Here is an 18107-nt window from a genome sequence, read left to right on the forward strand (position 1 = left end):
CCTGATAGAAATGTTATTATCTCAAAGACATTTTCATCTAAAGGCGTGTGCTTCAATGTTCGACATGCGTTTCTTCTATTAATATAAATAGTGAAGGTTATGCTCACCTATGTTTGCATTTCTTTCCAAAACAAACATGAAAATGAAATGTTTTATTTTTATTGTTTTAATATCTACTATTATTCTAAAATGTGGAAAATATTGAAAATAAAGAAAAACCCTTTTGTTAGTAGGTGTGCCCTAGACACAGCTTACAGCTATATTATAATAATATAGTAAACTGTATTATTAATAAAACTGTTACTGTTGTGTGTCCAAACGTTTGACTGGTAGAGTATAAGAGAACAAATGAACACAGTCTGAAAGTGGATAGAAAGGTGAGTATCCTAATAACAGGCTGGACGACCTGAGGTTGACCTTCTCTCCTCACACGGCTGTCTGCACCCAGCCAACGATCATCTGAGATAATTCGAGATATCAGATGAGGGCGGAGCAGAGAGTCATGTGAGGTGTCAGGTTTCAGGAATCTCAGTCAAACCACATCTGTACTGTAAGCTAATCAGATTTCAATCAGAACCTCCACATCTGTATTACTCAACGTGTCTAATTCTAAGATGGAACAGAGGTGCTTTAGAGGCGGCTGTGGCTATGTTGGTAGAGTCGGTTGTCACTCAACCAGGAGGTCGAGGGTTCGATCCTGCAGCCACATGTCCGATGTGTCCATGGGCAAGACACTTAACACCAATTTGCTTCCGCTGCTTTATCAGAGGCGTGTGAATGTGTATGAATGGTATGAGTTACTTCTGATGGTCACTTTACATAGCAGCCTCTACCATCAGTGTGTGAATGTGTAGGTGTGACCTGCGGTGTAAAAGAGCTTTGAGTAGTCAGAAGACTAGAAAAGCTCAAGTCTAGTTCAAGATGCAGTATTGACATGAATGGTAACGACCGTTATTGGCAAAGCAAAATTCTCAAAACAATCAACAATAATTGAACATATAAAACAAACAATACACATAAACACATACAAAGATACATTAAATATGATAAAATCAATTACAATGAAATAGTGACTAAAATAACTAATAAATATAAAGAACTGTTTTTCTTATAAGGTGTCAGTTAGAAAGTCTGCGGCTGAATGTATACGTTGTTCTCTTCTGCTAAACAAAGTCTCTTTATATCCTCGTGAGGCTCAGACCGCTCTGATAGCCGCAAACAGCGGGCGGATGAGGAGAAGGTGGACCTCTGTTTCTACTTTAATTCTGTCTTCTGTAGGTGTGATGGCCCGATTCAATTTCTTATTCATGATCGCTGAGTCTTAGAAGATGCTAAAATAACTTATTAAAATACAACTTAGGAGAGTAACATTATCGAAACCTTCTGGGAAAATACTGTTATGCTTTCTGGTTTTAAAATCTAAATAATCTATCAGACCTTAAATCTTTAAAGTTTAAACACTATTATAGGGTTTTCACACTTGCAGAAAAAAAGCCGGAGTTTCTCCTTCCAGACTCCTAGTATTTTTCTGCAAGTCCGAGTGAGCTGATGTGAGAACGCTGCAGGATATTCTCCGGAGATTTCACCTCGAGCCAAGAGGAGGGGGAGTGAAGTTTATATACTGTGACTGCTGCACGGTGTAAAGAGTGTATACATGCGACCACTACGATCTAGCGTTGTGATGTAAAAAAAACACTGCAGAAGTAGCGGACGAAGCAACGGAGTCCACTACTTCCGCATTGTTTTTTTACATCACGTCTTACCTCAGGAAATCCCCCGACCCCCCTCCCCTCTGACAGTGATAGTCTCCAGCTGTGAGGAGCATATGTGAACGGCTAGGTCAGGAGAATCTCCAGAGCAGTCCTGAAATGATCTGGATATTTTCTGGAGTGCAGATGTGAAAACGGCTTACGACTTTTCTCTGGTGGTGTTATCATCTTTTCTATTAACTTGCTAAGTTAGGATGACCATAGTTTGTAAAGATAGAAAGTTGAATATAAAAAATATCCTCAACAAGACGTTATTGTGGAATGTTGAAAACAAACGGCCACAATCTTCTCTATAGCTGATCATGGTAAGAACATGATGTCGTCTTCAAACGGTAATTCAGACTTTATTTAAACAAGCCTTGGGAACTCTCAGACCATCATGTAAAGACCCTACAAACATTCCCCCAACAAAATGAGTGAAATACTATTCATAAGATGTGGAATGCACATTTCAAAGTAACAGTATTTTGCTCTTCATTGACTGTAATCCTACAGTTAAGGACGAAGCAGTTAGGATAGTTTGTAGGGAGACTTGCTAAGGCGTGCCTAACATATCTGGCATTGACTTCTATCTCTTTTCCATGTCACTGAGTATCTCTCTCTTCTGCACAGCTCATAAGGGCTTCCAGCGCTTCGAGGCTCTGGAGCAGAGTGATGTGTTCAGTCCTATCCAGGCCGGGGCAGGACTGGCTCCCCGCCAGAGGTTCCTCTACATCAGCATCCTGGACAAAAAGGTGACTTGGCTTAAGGAAGGTTCTGTATTGTGAAAATCTCTAAGAGACACTTTGGATGAATACATCAGGTCTGCTGGTTTCAGCTGTGGTACATCTTTGAACAATGGATCTGTTAAGCCCCGTTTGCACCAAGCACTCAGGTTTGGTGTAGTGCAGTTTGGTACAGTAAACCCTGATCTTGCTTGCGTTTCCTCAGCCAAACGTACCCTTACACATCACTAAATCACAGCGGCGCGACACAGTGTAGACAGCCAACAAATTCAACAAAGAAGAAGAACGTAACACAGTAAATAAAGATCAGTGATTCCTTGGAGCGGTGGGGCGGTGCTACGCGCTGACAATAGTTGCGAAAAACAAAAACAGCCTTGAAATGACTTTCAGGATATTTAAACATGGTGTGTTTTGTGTTTGTCCTTTATCACCGCTGTCGCACAGGAAGTGAAGAATCTTTCGACCAATCAAAGGACTGCAGTGCGTCTAGCTCCAACCTTTAGGGTTGGATCGCTACGCGTGGCACCCCAACAGAAGGGTACCAACAAAGTAGGACGGTACGGGTCCGTTATTTTGGTACCCTTTCCAACTTTTGACAGTGGAAACGCTCATAAATGTGTACCGTACCGAACCAAAGTGAACCGGACCGCTTTGTGGAAACGGGGCTTTAAATGGTCGCTCCCTGAGTCTTGCTTACCTCAAGTCTTGTGTAATAAAAGTATAAAATAATAACAGTTTTGTAATAATAAAAGTATATCCATCTGAACTACATTAGCCAAACTGGCTAAATTGTAGTTTGTGGAGGTAGTATTTGTGAATATATTAAAAAATCAGGACATGTCCGCCCTTTAACTCGGGTTTTGACTGAGCCTTAGAAATCTGGAAGGGCGCAGTTGTGAGAAAATGGAAAACATGTACATGTGATGGCTACACTAGTGTTTCAATTATCTGTGTATATTAAGAAAAGTGCTATACAAGCTCAAGTCCATTTACCATGTATGAAGAATATATAGTTAAGAAAGATATTTTAGTTTTGCACATATTTAATGATAATGCTGTCGTAATGTCTTAGTAAATATAATGCTCAGTCTTAAAGGTACAGTATCACTCCTTTCAATGTGGCATTGTTGTATTGAAGAAAGGTATAACATGCTAAATGTATTTGTCATTTAAGGCTTACAGAAAATAATCTGAATTGTTAACGTAAGCAGCCTTTGTGTTTTTAACACTTTGTATTGTATCCTTTTACCTAAGGTGACTCTATACAGCTATAACTGGTCCGTGGACCTCGGCGCCTCTCTGAACCGTGAGCTCATCCGCCTCGTTAAGTGGCAAAATGCAAGGGCTCATGTTGTCCACTGTCTGCTCAACCAGAAGATGGGCCTCTTCCACCATCACTGCTTCTCTGATGCCCCCTTTCACGAACTGGACTCCAAACAGGTACAGACCCTTGGTTTTATGTAAAACAATGCTGACAAGTTACCAGCAGAACATGAAGAAAAAACTGAGGCTCTTGTGATATAGTAAGTGTTTCCTCTGTCAGTACTGCTCCCTAAACGACATTGAAAAGACATGCTGATACATGTGTGGCTGAAAAGCTGCTGGAGTCACTTCTGTTTTAAGCGGTCAGCCAGTTTGGGTGGGGGCGGGGCTGGTGATAAGAATGGGCTGGTAGTTCAGGTGGAATCAACCCGCCATGGCAGCATCTGGGTTTACACTGCTGAAGAAACTAGCAGGTCCAGAGGCAGACTTCACACAGCTGTCGTACCGTGAGGAGGAACTGTAGAGACTTCTTAGTGACCACGATGGGATTACCTGTTACACGAGCAGCCTGTTTGCGCTTCATGGTCTTCACAGGATGTCTCTCTAGAAACCTAATGCTGCAGTTTGTTCACTAGCGATTTCCTAAATGTGCCAGTCTGCTGCTTGGTGTTGACCTGATACACTGCGGGCGGCTGTGGCTCAGTTGGTAGAGTCGGTCGGTTGGGAGACGACCGACTCTCCTGCAGCATCATGTCTGATGTGTCCTTGGGCAAGACACTTAACCCTAAATTTCCCCCGTTGCTTCATCGGTGGCTTATGAATATGTGTGAATGTGATCTGACGGCCACTTTATATAGAAGCCTCTGCCATCAGCTGGAGCTGGGGATCGAACCTCCGACCCTCCGGTTGAGGGACCACAGACTCTACCAACTGAGCCACAGCCGCCCCGTTACCCTCATCATTTCTTTGAAAGATCATTCTGATATGACGACGCCTTGTTACTAAGATATAGAAATGGAGCTGTGACTACAATGACTGCATTTCCTTTTTTTTATTATCGGTAGAGAACACAAAAGTTACTCTTGTCCTCCCTCGCCAATCTGTGTTAAAGATGTGTTTTCCATCATTCTTAACATCGACACCAAGTACAAGGACACATCGCTGCAAATTTCCCTAAACCCTGCATGTAATCTGTTTCTAAAAATAATCTTCTAAAAAGAAATGACAGACATATCGCTGCCTTTCTAAAGACCTTTATCTCATTAAATGTTAAACAATCAACCCCTCACTGTGAATAGGAAAGCAGGGAGTGAGCAACAGAGCTGTTTTGATTTACTTCAACAGCCCAAATATCAAAGTGAATGTGTGGGAAGTTATAAATGAATCCCCTCCCTGGCAGATCAGTCTCGCCATTGTTGCATTTACTCAGACCAATTTTATGCAGTTTTATTTTTACATTTCAAAATACAGACGAATGTAATGCACAGTGTTGTTCCTGCACTGCTGTGTTGAAAATGCTGTAGTAGAGACTCATAAGAGCAGAGCTTATGCGCAAAGAAAGACACCAAATGGCCTTTGAGCCTCCTCCCTAGGGCCAATTTACAAAACAAGCTCAAAGAATAAGAGATCCAAACTTTTTCCTCTCCGTTCAGTGACCCCGCTCGTCATCGCTACATAACTAATGAGTCCAGACAGAAGGCAGAGTCAGAGCAGCAGAAAATTTGCCTGAACAGAGCTTCATCTGTCATGGTCCTGATGAGAGGCAGAGGGAGTACCAGTGCACATTTGACCCCCCCCCCCCCCCCCCCCCCTTCCAGCCTGTGGGCAAGGTGCAGCCATCTCTGCCACACTGGGGCATCTGGGCCTTGAGCTGCTCCACTGAACAAAATCACTCAAAGTTCCTCTCCACATCCACCATGGCACACAAACAGTCTTCCAGAAGTATCCGACTGTAATAACAATAATAATACCCAGCAACACAAATATATATACGATATATAATATTTATTAATTAGTCCACAACACAGGGCAGTTCAAGAAAGTGTGAGGTATAGTCCCTTTGTATTACACAAACAGAATAAGTGAGAACAGTTCTCTGTACTCTGGTGATACGGACATGGATACTACTGTATGGTTCAGAAGGAGGCAGCAGGGTGTACAGGCTACTGCTGGAGTGTCTTGTACTATCCTTTGGGCTCTTGTCAAGCGCCTCACGTTAAAATCACTTTCGATTGGTCGACAGGTCCCAATGATAATGCTCTCAGGTTTAAATCACCTGCTGTAGAGCCTTTTTGTCTTTGGCCACACACATACGATTTGTAATGTTTGAGGTCAGGATGCATCAGTCTTACGAGTGCATCGAGAGCTAAGCCTCTGCAAAGATGTGATTGTAACAGTTTCTGATTTGTGATGCTGAGTTAGGCTGAATCTTGCATCATCTGTTTATTTTCATGCGACTGGACATTAGCCAGGAGAGCGGTTTGTGGAGTAGCCTTAGGTCCAAGCTGGGTTTGCTTAGCTCTTGTCTCTGCCTTTTTGCCTCACTTCCTGGGGCGGTCACACAGCTTGCTGTGTGTTATGTCTGGCTGGGTAGTTAGAAGATGTTACGGGCAATGATTGTCTGAGGGTTCAGTTGAACAGGTTATGGAGAAATGAATACACAAAAACAATCTTTGAAACGTCTCAGATTTTCATTTTAGTCTAACAAGGAGAATTCTTATTATAATGGACCCATTTCCTCTGCTGCTGATGATGAAGCCCATACTTATGTGTTCTCTCTTTCCTGTCTTTTGTTTAGGGTTATAATCCGACCTTTGAAGTGATGTCTTCTCTTTTTTGACTGAATGTTTCTTTACTTCTTTACTCCATTTGTCTTTACAAGGATCCCAATCCGTTCCTAAGCCCTTCCATGGAGCCGGATGCTTTGCTGCGTAGCACAGTTCCTCCTTTGCCCAGTAAAGAGCAGGGCAGGCTGGGCAGCTCTGGTCGAAGTCTCGCTCCACTCCACTTCCCCTCTGAGTTGCTCCCCTTTGACGAGGCTCTTAGGGACGTGTGCACCATCAGACCCTTGATGGACGGGGATGTGGTGGCCCGACATGGATCTCAGCTCCTGGAGATCAAGGCTGCTGAGCGTAGAGGTTAATACTGCTGCTTCTTATGAAATTAATCATATATATGATAAGAATCTTGAAAATATATTTGTTGTCCAATGGCCTAGTTGCATATTGGATGGAAGGGGTAATGGCCTTGTCTTTATCTCGACAGAAATGGAGAAACAGATGAAAATCGAGAACCTGTTTGTGACTTGGCAGCAGAGGTCAGCACAGTCAAACATGCCAATTTCAGTAAGTACCCCGAGAAATTCTACTTAAGCCAAATTCAGACAAAACAAAGAAATATCTGAATTTTCAATAATGTTTATTAAAGGTGCACTATGGAGTTTAGGTAGAGAAATGTGACAGTTGGAGAAATGTACAGATTCTGTGTTTAATGTGCATAACTCTAAAGACAAACTGTCCTCAGTGGAAAATTTGGTTCCTGGAACTGTTTGAATATAAAATGCTATGCAAGAAGATATGGAGGGGGGCCTGCTACAATGAAGCCGTTACTCTCCTGGTAGCTTTTTTAGCTCCAAACAGTGTCCATGGACCCAGCTTTTCTTTGAATAAAGTTATTCAGTTCAGAAAATATAGCATAGAATCACTGCTCCAACTTTCAAATTTCACCACCAAATCTACATAGTGCAAATTGAAACTTTAGGGTGAATCTATTAGTAGTTGTTCAGGCCAATAGTTGATTAGTCGTCTGTTGGGATTTTAATATAATATCTTAATATTTGTGTTTGGGTAATCAGAAAACCGGAAAGACCTGAAACTCTGATACATTAAAGAGAACTACAAAACTTGTATAATGAGCCCTTCACAGTCAGAATTTTAGAAGCCGTATTTAAAAGTGATGTATTATCCTCCTTTTCAACCAGTTTAACTAAGTCTCAGAGGTTCTAAAAGCATCACTTACCACAAATCCACTCTGATTATGTATTTGATCATGCATATAAACCCCTCTATTTCAGCCCTGCTCAGAACAGGCTGTTTCTGTGTCTGTAGCTTGTTGCCTGTAAAGGTCAATGCTAACAATTCTAAATGTTTTTAAAACAAGGATCAAGGAGACTGACAAAGTATTTGTTCTCCTGTCCCTGGAAACTTAAACCCGGCTTCTACCAAAGCTAAGCTAACCTGATTATTAAACCATCACTTTCAGCTTCGATCCACTAAAGTGTAGTTAAGTCAGTTGCTTTTGATTGGCTTACACCTGGTAACAACTTGTACTTACTGTTCATCACAGCATTATAAAGGATTTCTAAGGTCAGCCTCAGTTGTGTGCTGTGGCATGAAGGTCAAATAATTAAAAGTCAGGTATGGTTTTGTTTCTATTGGAATAATTTCACATAATGAAAGGTCCAAATTGGTGTTCAATATTGGACACATTGGGAAACAAATGAGCAATCTAACAACAAATTGGATCCTGATCTGTCAGAATATTGTTTTAAATGTCTGATCAGACTTGGCTAAACGTGGGGGACTGCTTTCCCTCACCACTATAGCTTTGAGGACAATTCATGTTCATTGCTCCAGGAAATCATTTAGTATGGGCTTGAGGTGGTGAATACCTGAGTTTCTGTCTGTCGTAATGACATCTCAGGACGGGTTTGTAGTACGGTTATATTTGTGAATATAATGTTCCAATGGACCCCCAACTAACTCTTCAACTTAGGCACATCTAAGTGGAGGTCTACAACCTGACCTGGGCCCATCAGTGTCCACAGGCATTCAGTTAAATATGTGTTGTTATTTCACTGGAAAAATACATTTGACTAAGAGATGTGATCTGAAGGCATCAAAGTCAGGTTGTCCCCAAAACACCAAGTTTATAGTACATCTGCCAAATGTTGATGTCAGTTCTACCCATAAATATTAGCAGTGTCACCATCTTACACTAATGGTTATAATACCCATGGATGTATTTACAGGGGGCAGATTTGGAGACCCTGAAACAGTCATCTAGGCTAGTCCACTATTGTGCAACCCCTCTCCTCTTTGACCCCGTCTTCCGCAAGCAGATCCAAGAGGAACAAATCGTTCAGCCTCCAGTAAAGGTAAGCGTACAGTTTGCTATATTACTCAAAGATCCACAAATAGGAGGGTGTCTCAATCAGTCGTGATTTTAGGAAATTCAGCCTTTTGGTGAGCATCCACAAAGTCATGGTGATGTTGAAAAATGCTCATTTTACGTGGTTGTAATGTTAAGAAGATCTGTCTTCCATCCATCATCCATCCATCCATCCATCCATAATCCATCTATTTATCTATCTGTCATGGGAACCTGGGACCAGGTTGTTGTGGTCACTTTGCTGACATCACAAACAGGGTACAGTTTTTAGAGCAGCCCGGATGTCTTCTTCCTCAGGCATATGTCAGCCTAATTTTACTGTTTTCAAATCCTTCCCGAAGCTGTTTTTAAATTGCTGCTGATGCAAAACAAACATTTCATAATGTTCCTGTTAGAAATTTAAAAGTTTGCTGTGGAGAAACTTGTAAAGGCTTTTACTGTGAAGGTATTTCATGAAATGTTACATGTTGTCAACAAGTTGGTAGAAAGTCATTTGTATTGCCGTTCCTAAATCCAACATGGTTGGCACAATTAAAGAAAAGTGAGCCAGCTTTTGCCAAAGATACTGTAGAGCTATGATCATCTCGGGGGAAAGTGTTTCACACAGGCCTTTGTCAGTGAGATCAGCGATTTGTTGAGACCAATAATCTTCCCTGCAGAGGGTCTCGATTGCTCTTACAGCTTTTTTCTCATTGTGTGTTTGCATGTTAAAGAAATTGTACAAGATATCAGATTTGCACACTTTGAGGAACTTATATGTTAACGTGATGTTCCCTGTGATACTAATGTGTATGATTGTTATATGTGTGCCAGAAACGGCATTGTTCCAGTGACTCCACAGCGTCAGGACGGGACCGAAGCTACAGCACTGACTCAGGTGACATGCTTCCCAGCCGACTGAAGGAAGAGCCCTGGCTTCTGGAAATTTCTGGCACCTTCCTCCAGCAGTACGTCCAATACCTGCAGAGCATGGGCTTCATTTTGGTTCAGGTCCGGCCTCAGTCTCCAGCTCGCAGGTCAGTATCTACATTGCTTGATTATCAGCATTTGTTATGAGGACTCTTGAGGCTTCCTTCTGGTTTTGTTTTTAAAGGTCATATATTATGCAAAATGCACTTTACCATGTTTTTCGATCACTGATACGTGTCCCTAGTCTTGAGCTGTGGAAAAGTGGAAAATGTTTTAACTTTTATGCCCAAAAACCGCTAGGAAAACGTGTCACGCAGACAGCAGAGTAGAGCGCAGTACCATAGGAAAACATTGTTTTGCGAGCAACGTTTTTCTAGCAATTCGTCTAAGTGTGATCGGGCCCTCAGAACTCTTAATCAATTAATCATCATTTGTGTTTTGACCGTCCTCTGACCTCTGACCTTCCAGCACAGCAGCCCCATGGCTGATGCAACAGGAGCCGATGCAGGGCAGATACCTGTCCTGTGTGCCGGTCACTTTCGAGGCTCGTACGCTGTGACTCTATCTGAATGAAGTATAATGAGTTTGTTTATGCTGTTGGTGTTCCTTCAGCCCTTGACCATGCCTGGTTTAAACCCTAACTGCCCCCCCCCTCCCCCCGCCATCTCTTACAGCATAGCCCGTGCTCGGGCTGCGATGCTGAACTCGATGTCATCAGAGGGGAGAATGTCTTTTTCTTATGTAAAGCAGAAGAGCGAGGACAGCCCTAAGGTGAGTGTTTACCTTAGATATACACACAAACACACACACACACACAGACACACACACACACAGACACACACACACATTTTTACATTTTAAGGAACGTGAACAGTTTGTAAGGTTTGCTCTTTGAATTGGTACTTGGTGACACCTTGAATTGCAAACCCAGAAAAGGTGTTGAACACAGTTTCTAAAATAAAAGGAATCTATGCTCAAATGTGTTAAAGGAGCTATTAAAGAAGACAAGGACTAAAGGAAAGGTGTTAAAGTCAAAGAAAACACAGATTTGTAACAAGTGGGCACAGATTATAAACTGCCCACAGATTTGTAACCTGTGGTAATGGATTCACACACAGCTCTGTATTTTCTCTCACCTGAGCACAGGGGAACGCCATTGGACGCTATGATGATTAATCTTTGTTTCAGTAAAAACGCCAATATTTACCAAAAGAACTTTATAACTTAAAAAAAATGAATGGCTCAAGAAACTGCGTCCTTTATTTATTTATTTTGTGTAAATTGCCTTTGCAGACTACGCTTTCTGCAACCACCGCATACCACCTCCAGAGGGCGCTACCAGGGGGAATTGTATTGATGGAACTGGCCTTTAAGGTAAGAAAAGATTAATTTACTAAAACACTGTCATTGCAACCTCAAAACCTAAGCTAAGAAATCAGGGTGCTGCAAGAACCGTTTAAAATCGTCAATGAGATGACCGTTTTTAGATCTACAATGAGACTGAGTAGCTGAGCCAGCCCAGATCGGAGAGTTTAATCAAGTACAGATTGTTTTGAATTTGGACTGCAGTACCCATTTTAAACACTAGGTGCCAGTTACATATTGCTCCTTTAATTGAATACCAGTATACATTTGTACAAGTCATTTGTAATGGATTGCATTTTAAACACACAGCAATGTTGGGCCTGATGTGAATGTCAACTGTTTTCAGAGCATTTGGGCTTTGCAATCCAATCTAAGTCATGTGTGATTATATTTCCATGTTGTCAAAGTAAAGTTTATTTGACCCCGTTCACCCTGCCTGTGTGCTTCTTTAGTATCTCAAGGCAAACATTCCCAACAAGTTTCCTTTTGTATGATTTTTTTCTTCCTTTCTGCTGTAGGCAAACATAAATCCTTTAGTCACAATTTATATGTTGAGCTCGTGAGAATGAACTTGCTAGGCTGAATCAGTCAGAAGTTTTTTGTCCTCTCCTAATATTTTTACATACCTAGTGTGATTGTGTGTGTGTGTGTGTGTGTGTGTGTGTGTTTTTTTGTATGTATACCTACAGTATGTCATATATCAATAACCATGTATTTTCCATGGATTTCATCTTGTTCCAGGGGTGTTACTTCTGTGTGAAGCAGTATGCGCTGGAGTGTTCACGCATCCCCATGGGACAGACGGTCAACTCTCAGGTAAATATAATATGTGCATATATGACGCCTTTTCTTTTATTGGGTATTGTGGAGACTTAAAGCACGAGAGAGAGCACAAAGAGTGTAGACAGAAAACACAATACAAACATATTCATATGCAACATTTTCACCTTTCTTTAGGACCGGGTGCTGACTTTCTTTTTAACTAGTGGTTTTACAGTTTGGTCCAGGAATGTTCAGAGGTCTTAGGGAAGGTTTGGAGTTCAAAGGGTCTTCTTGGAAAATGTTCCTCGAGGACCGTAGGGTTAAAAGTCTGGATGTTCCAGCCCTCGGACTGTATTTAGGAATATCGAAGTCTTCTTATTCTGATACTGATTAATATTCCCAGAAAAAATTGTTTGATGAGTGCATCCTCTGACAACACTTTGCTCTTATGTACTTCACCTGATTATTTAAAAATAATAATAATAATGTTTTAGATTAAATCATGTGATGTCTTTCATCTTCTGTATATCAACCTTTCTACCTGTCTCTTTGCACACAGTCTGCCCGTGTTTTGAATGCAAGTGGCCAGAGGCTTCCACAAACTAGAGCTTAGAAACTAGAGTTATTGAAGGAAAGTAACATGTGACAGCTTGATATATTTAGGGCACACTCACACTAGGCAAAGTTGTCCCATACAGTGATTAAGCATGATTTTTTTTTTTTGATGGTATTGATCTGCTTCAGTCCTTTCCCCGCCTTCCCATTCACTTGCTTTTCACTAGTAGTAAGGCCGTGAAACTTCAAGTGTTTTGGAAATGGTTTTGCCATTTTTTTGTTTCAAACTTTCAAAGAAAGGCTAGTTTAATCTTGAAAGGAAGCATTTGTGCATGTGTGCATGTGTGCATGTGTGCGTGCGTGCGTGCATGTGTGTTTGTACAAAAATTCTCCTTAGTTATTCCCTGCAGAACATTTTTGCTAGAGTGAGTATTTGAATTAACCTGAGTTTGCTCTGTAGATCTCCAGGGTTCAGCATATTGAATCTCCTAAAATGAGCCCAGCTTTGAAGAAGAGATGTACATTTAGAGGAGCTAACTCACATGTCTTTAAGGCTCTAGATGTTTTTCCCGAGAGCATTTTTTTTGTTTATCTCTTGTCATATCCTACTACCAGCCAAGGAAACATATAAACCATATACACACACCATAAATGTAAATCAGATGTCATATTGTTTAGTCACATTGAGAAATGCCTTGGTGCCACATCCTTATTTAAAAAGCCAGCCGGCAGAAATGAAGGCGTCTCTTTTGATTTTCAGCTTCACTTCGAAGCACACTTTAAAAATGTTGCACAGTCATGCTTCCTCCTGTTTGTACCATCTCCAGAATAAAACCAATACTCCCACTGGCACCTTGAAAAAGTCGCCCACAAACTCATCTTCTCAGGACTTGATTACTGTATCTCTCTCCTCTCAGACATACATTACAACGGTAACACATTGCCATAACTACTCACTACTTCCACCTCAAGGAGGCTCTCAATCAATACTAAAATAACAAGAGATGACGTCGAGGCTAGCGGGGAATCATGGGAGTTCTCTCTGCTACTTCCCCGCCCCCCGTGAAAATGAACTCTGCGTTAATGTAGTGAAGACGAAGAGGCGAAACCGACCTGAGGAAGAGAATATGTTTACTGACGAGCTAATGTATCTGTGTATAATTTACATGACGATTTTATCACAGCAGCACATACAGCAACAGTACAGCAACTTTCAGTAACAGCTCATGCTTCCTTTTGTAGCGGTCTTTGACATAACATCTGACGTTTCCACGGCAACAATACACATTCTGTCTGTCATGGCGGCTATGTCTCGGTGGTCGCCTTGACAAGACACTTCCCGTTACAACTATAAAATTATAGATTTCTCTGGCTTTGATAACAGACAAGAACAAATATTCCTCAGCGCACCGCTTCCCCTCCTACCCAACCCCTCCTGAAGGGTTCCAACCCAGTGCAGATGTCATTGGACCTTTTGTGTAAACAAAAGTTCCAAAGGGACACAAAAACAAGTTAGATAGTTAGATAGATAGTTAGTCATTACTTCTATCTCACTTATTATTTAGAGGATTGGTCCAGATATTTTTGTCATTGTAAATCATCTCTTCCACTATCCACTGGTGTATCCCTTTCTTATCGTCTTTTCTGGCAAACTACAATGCAAGGTTGTGCTCTTAGTGGGGCCCGGGGTGGTCGAGTGTTTGCTATTGAGACCCCCCTGCAAGCTCATTCTGGGTGCTAGGATCTTCATCTGAAAAGTTGCACATATCAAGTGTGACTAACGCAAACTACAGCAATACTGGATGAGATAACAAATGAAGAAAATAAAAAGTAAACAGCACCACTGAGTGGATAGTTAGTTACGCTAGAGATTCTTGATTGTTAGCATTAGCTTGCTAACAGTGGGGTGCTAGTTAACTGGATAACAAACAAATAATAGGCTTGGTCTAAAGCTGTACATGGAATGAGCTGTGCACAAGTTGTTCCACAACTATTTCAGTCACTAATGAGACATCATGACTCCAGTGGACATGTGACTGTATTGATGCCTCCTTCTCTCCCCAAACTAGCCGGTCTGTGACCGTGGAAGGCATCGATCAGGTCAAACCATTTCCAATTCTTCCTGTGGACGCCATTTGGGCTGTTGTGGTCTCAGTTCTGTTGATAGTGACTCCGGATCTTTTTTTAATTTGGTCCAGCACTGCTCTGATATCTGCACACCCCCTCTGCAGCCACCCTTTGAGAAAGAAGCTGGAATACTTTCTCGTTCCTAATGATGCCATCCAGTTCCCTCTGCCCGTCCTTTTCACCAATCAAAGGTCGCCCATGGGGCTACTTGCTGACATTCGCAAAAAAGCAAAAACAGCCTTGATATATCTCACTCAAAATCCATATTTGAATATGGCGTATTTTGTGTTTGCTCTTTATTACTGCTGTCAAAGGGAAAGGGATGATTCTTTTGACCAATCAACAGACGGCAGAGTGTCTCTCCACCCTCTAGGGTTGGATCATTACGCTTGGCACCCCAACAGAAGGGTAGCAAAAAAATATGACGATACAGATCGGTTATTTTGGCACCATTCCTAACTTTTGACAGTGGAAACCCTGATTAGGACGTACCAAACTGGACCGCTTTAAGGGAAATGGGGCTAAAATGTGACCCGGCCTTTACTGTTCATACTCTAATCTTTGAAGTTCCCTGTCAGAAGATCTCCAATAAGTCGAGTCTTAAATGAGACTCTGATGTGTGTATGTCCGGTGTGCCTCATACATGTGTGTGTTTGTGTATTAAAAAGGTTTGAGGAATGATGTTCTCATTTATTCTTGTAGGACCTTTTTGAGTCTCTCTTTCCATCCATCTGTCTGTGTGTCTGCCTAGTCCCACCACATGTCATCTCTCCATCAGGGCAGCCTCCTCACCAAACCTCGTTGCAAGCCGTTCCCCGATGCCACCCCAGTATCTGACTGTGCGGTATGTCCCAGATATTCTCAAGGGAGGGGTGTATCACTACAATCAGGCTTCACCCCTCCCTGCCACTCTGCTTGCTGCCATCAGTCCTGGTCTCTTCCTTTTTAAATCTTTATGTTTGGGATATGGTCTCTTCAGTAATGAATGGGGTTTTTATTGAAGTGTGCTTTCAAGCTGTTAGTTACCCAGTTGCTCCAACATACAGCTTAACAGTTAGAAAGCACCTTAGTAAGGTGGATGTAGGAATTCTTCTTTTTTTATGGATCAGGCCTGAGTCAAGCTCCCATGTGATTTCTTTTCCATCCTTTACTTTCAACAGGCTGTTTGTCTCCATGCTTGCTGGTTTGGGTGCTGTGGGTGTCTCAGCTTGTGATTATTATTTTTTTAAGTATCCGCGCAACCACTGTTGTCCCCTTTGCTATTTCTTTGATCATCTCAGTGTAATTCCTCTTTCAACTTTGGTACCTTGGGGATGACTGGAGCTGTTTTCTTTTTCTTCCAGGATTCTATCATCATAAAGTTTGTCTTTGAGTTTCAATGGTTGATAATTCAAATAGTGACTGAAAACTGCTTCAGCTCTGCTAGCCTTAGATGATCATGTTACTGTAAACTCACATTTAATTTCTTTAGACTGAATTGGTTAAAAACTCTTAATTATCAAGATTACTTCATTTAAGGGCTACTTATCAGAGCTAAAGAGTGATTATGTGGAGTTACTCAGAATTCAATTAGGCCATAATAACGATTCAGTCAAAGACGGTGAGAGGATGCTTTTATTTAGGGATTATTGCAGTGTGAGTGGATCCTCTATCTCTAACTCAATGCATACAGAAGTCTGAGTTATACATTTCTAGAATTAATGTTTTATTCTTAAAATGTCTTCTTTAACATTTTATGTAAAACAAAAATCAGATTCTTGTCCCACCTTTTCCTCATTAGGAAACACTTAACATACAGAGCTAAAGATATATAAACAATTTATTTGTTTTGTTTATTGACTTTTAAATCTCTTAAAAGTTAAAGTTGCTCAACTCATGTTGTCTGTGGTCGTTTCACAGTCCACCATCTATTTAATAAGTGGAAAAACATTCATCTCATAACCTTTGATTTGAAGTTTTGTCTTTACAAAATTGCAAAATATAATCAAAATATTAAAAGCAACAGATTTTTTTCTTCATAAAGCAGACAGAGTAACTGACTGACTGACTTAGACACTCACACAGTCACATGAAGGGACACAGTTAAAGATATCCAGGCAGTTAAAGTGTGAAATGTAATCATTTAAAATGAAAAACTCACAGATGTTGGTCTAGAATACTTTCATCGTGTCTTTACAGTCGGATAGCTGCAGCTCGTTTAGTTTCCTGCTGCCAGAGGTCAAGACATTTCTCTGGGGCTCAGATCCCTGGTGTTGGTGTTGGTGTTGTGTTGTCGTTGTTGTTTGGTGAACTGTACACAGGTTTGTATTTGATGCAGGAGAACAACTTTAATATAAGCAGAAATGTTTGTTTCTTTCACTTGTCTTGTGTTTTATCGACTGTCTTTAATTATTTTCCTTCTTTTGTGACCCTGAATGATTACAGCTTCTCAGATCAATGTAGCCTCTCCTCTCAGTGAGATGGACAGTAGACAAACTGCTGCCCTGAAACTGAACATGACAGTTTCTTCTCATTCTCATCATTATTTCTCCCTCTGTGGCAGAAGAATTATATTCTTATCTCTGTGAACATGATGAGGGTGAGGATGGTTTCTGAGTAAATGTTAAGACAGGAAAAGGTGATGATTGATTTCAGCAGTGAGGCAGCTAGCTAAAATATTTTTTAGAGAGTTTTTCTTGCCTCTTTGATTCCACCATGCATAAGCGGCAACCGGTCTTGAAAAATGAAGCCAATGCGGAAGTGCAAAATCCCGTGTCCACTTGAGGCTGGCTCCAGGAACACCAGAAGTCAGATACACAAACAGGCGAAAAAAACAATTTTTTCAGCATAAATAAACATGTTTACAGCCTGGTGCAAAAAACTAAATAGGTCTGATTAGTTATTGTCATCACTGGCACACACTGTAAGGCGAGTTAATTTTTTAAAACATCTACGTTTTGATTTAGAAAACGATACTTGTTATCTATAGTTAGGCACGTAGCTGACATGATTGACAGGTGGGCGCAATTTAACGGTTCACCAAGAGGCTTAAAACCCGCCTCAGATCCAGCCTGTCTCTAGGTTGACTGAAAGTTAGGCTGAGACAGGATTTGCTGCTGCCGATGAGCCTCCAGAAAACGTGTTTTGCTGTGACTGTCCACTCATCAATCTGTGCCTTTGGTGACTGTCCTATTGTCTGTTTTAGCTCTCCATGCTCTTCACGGAGGAGTGCGATAAGGTGCGCGACCTGATGCATGTTCACTCCTTCAGCTACGACTTCCACCTGAGAGTGGTTCACCAGTACTTGGTCGGCTGCCACATGACGCTTCGACAGGGCTACCAGCTCACCGACTTCTTGGACGACTTCATCTCCCATCACCCGGATATTCCCAAGTTTGGCCGCAATCATGTTTTTCAAGGTGACCGAGGCTTCCAGTAATATTTAAAGTTATCTTGTAACTCCAGATGTTCTAATTCTTAACAA

At 41.4% G+C, this 18107-nt stretch overlaps 1 protein-coding gene across 1 annotated transcript in view; it reads left to right on the top strand.

Moving 5' to 3' along the window:
• szt2 (SZT2 subunit of KICSTOR complex) overlaps positions 1-18107 on the top strand; it is an 85042-nt gene that overhangs the window by 59908 nt on the left and 7027 nt on the right. The window contains exons 58-68 of the mRNA XM_061031482.1: positions 2382-2503; positions 3749-3934; positions 6639-6894; positions 7022-7101; positions 8787-8912; positions 9740-9942; positions 10510-10606; positions 11129-11209; positions 11942-12016; positions 15423-15488; positions 17829-18042. Of these exons, the coding sequence (XP_060887465.1) occupies positions 2382-2503; positions 3749-3934; positions 6639-6894; positions 7022-7101; positions 8787-8912; positions 9740-9942; positions 10510-10606; positions 11129-11209; positions 11942-12016; positions 15423-15488; positions 17829-18042 (1506 nt within the window). The remainder of the gene's footprint in view (positions 1-2381; positions 2504-3748; positions 3935-6638; positions 6895-7021; positions 7102-8786; positions 8913-9739; positions 9943-10509; positions 10607-11128; positions 11210-11941; positions 12017-15422; positions 15489-17828; positions 18043-18107) is intronic.

The sequence above is a fragment of the Labrus mixtus genome, chromosome 3 (assembly GCF_963584025.1).
Source record: "Labrus mixtus chromosome 3, fLabMix1.1, whole genome shotgun sequence".
NCBI lineage: Eukaryota > Metazoa > Chordata > Actinopteri > Labriformes > Labridae > Labrus > Labrus mixtus.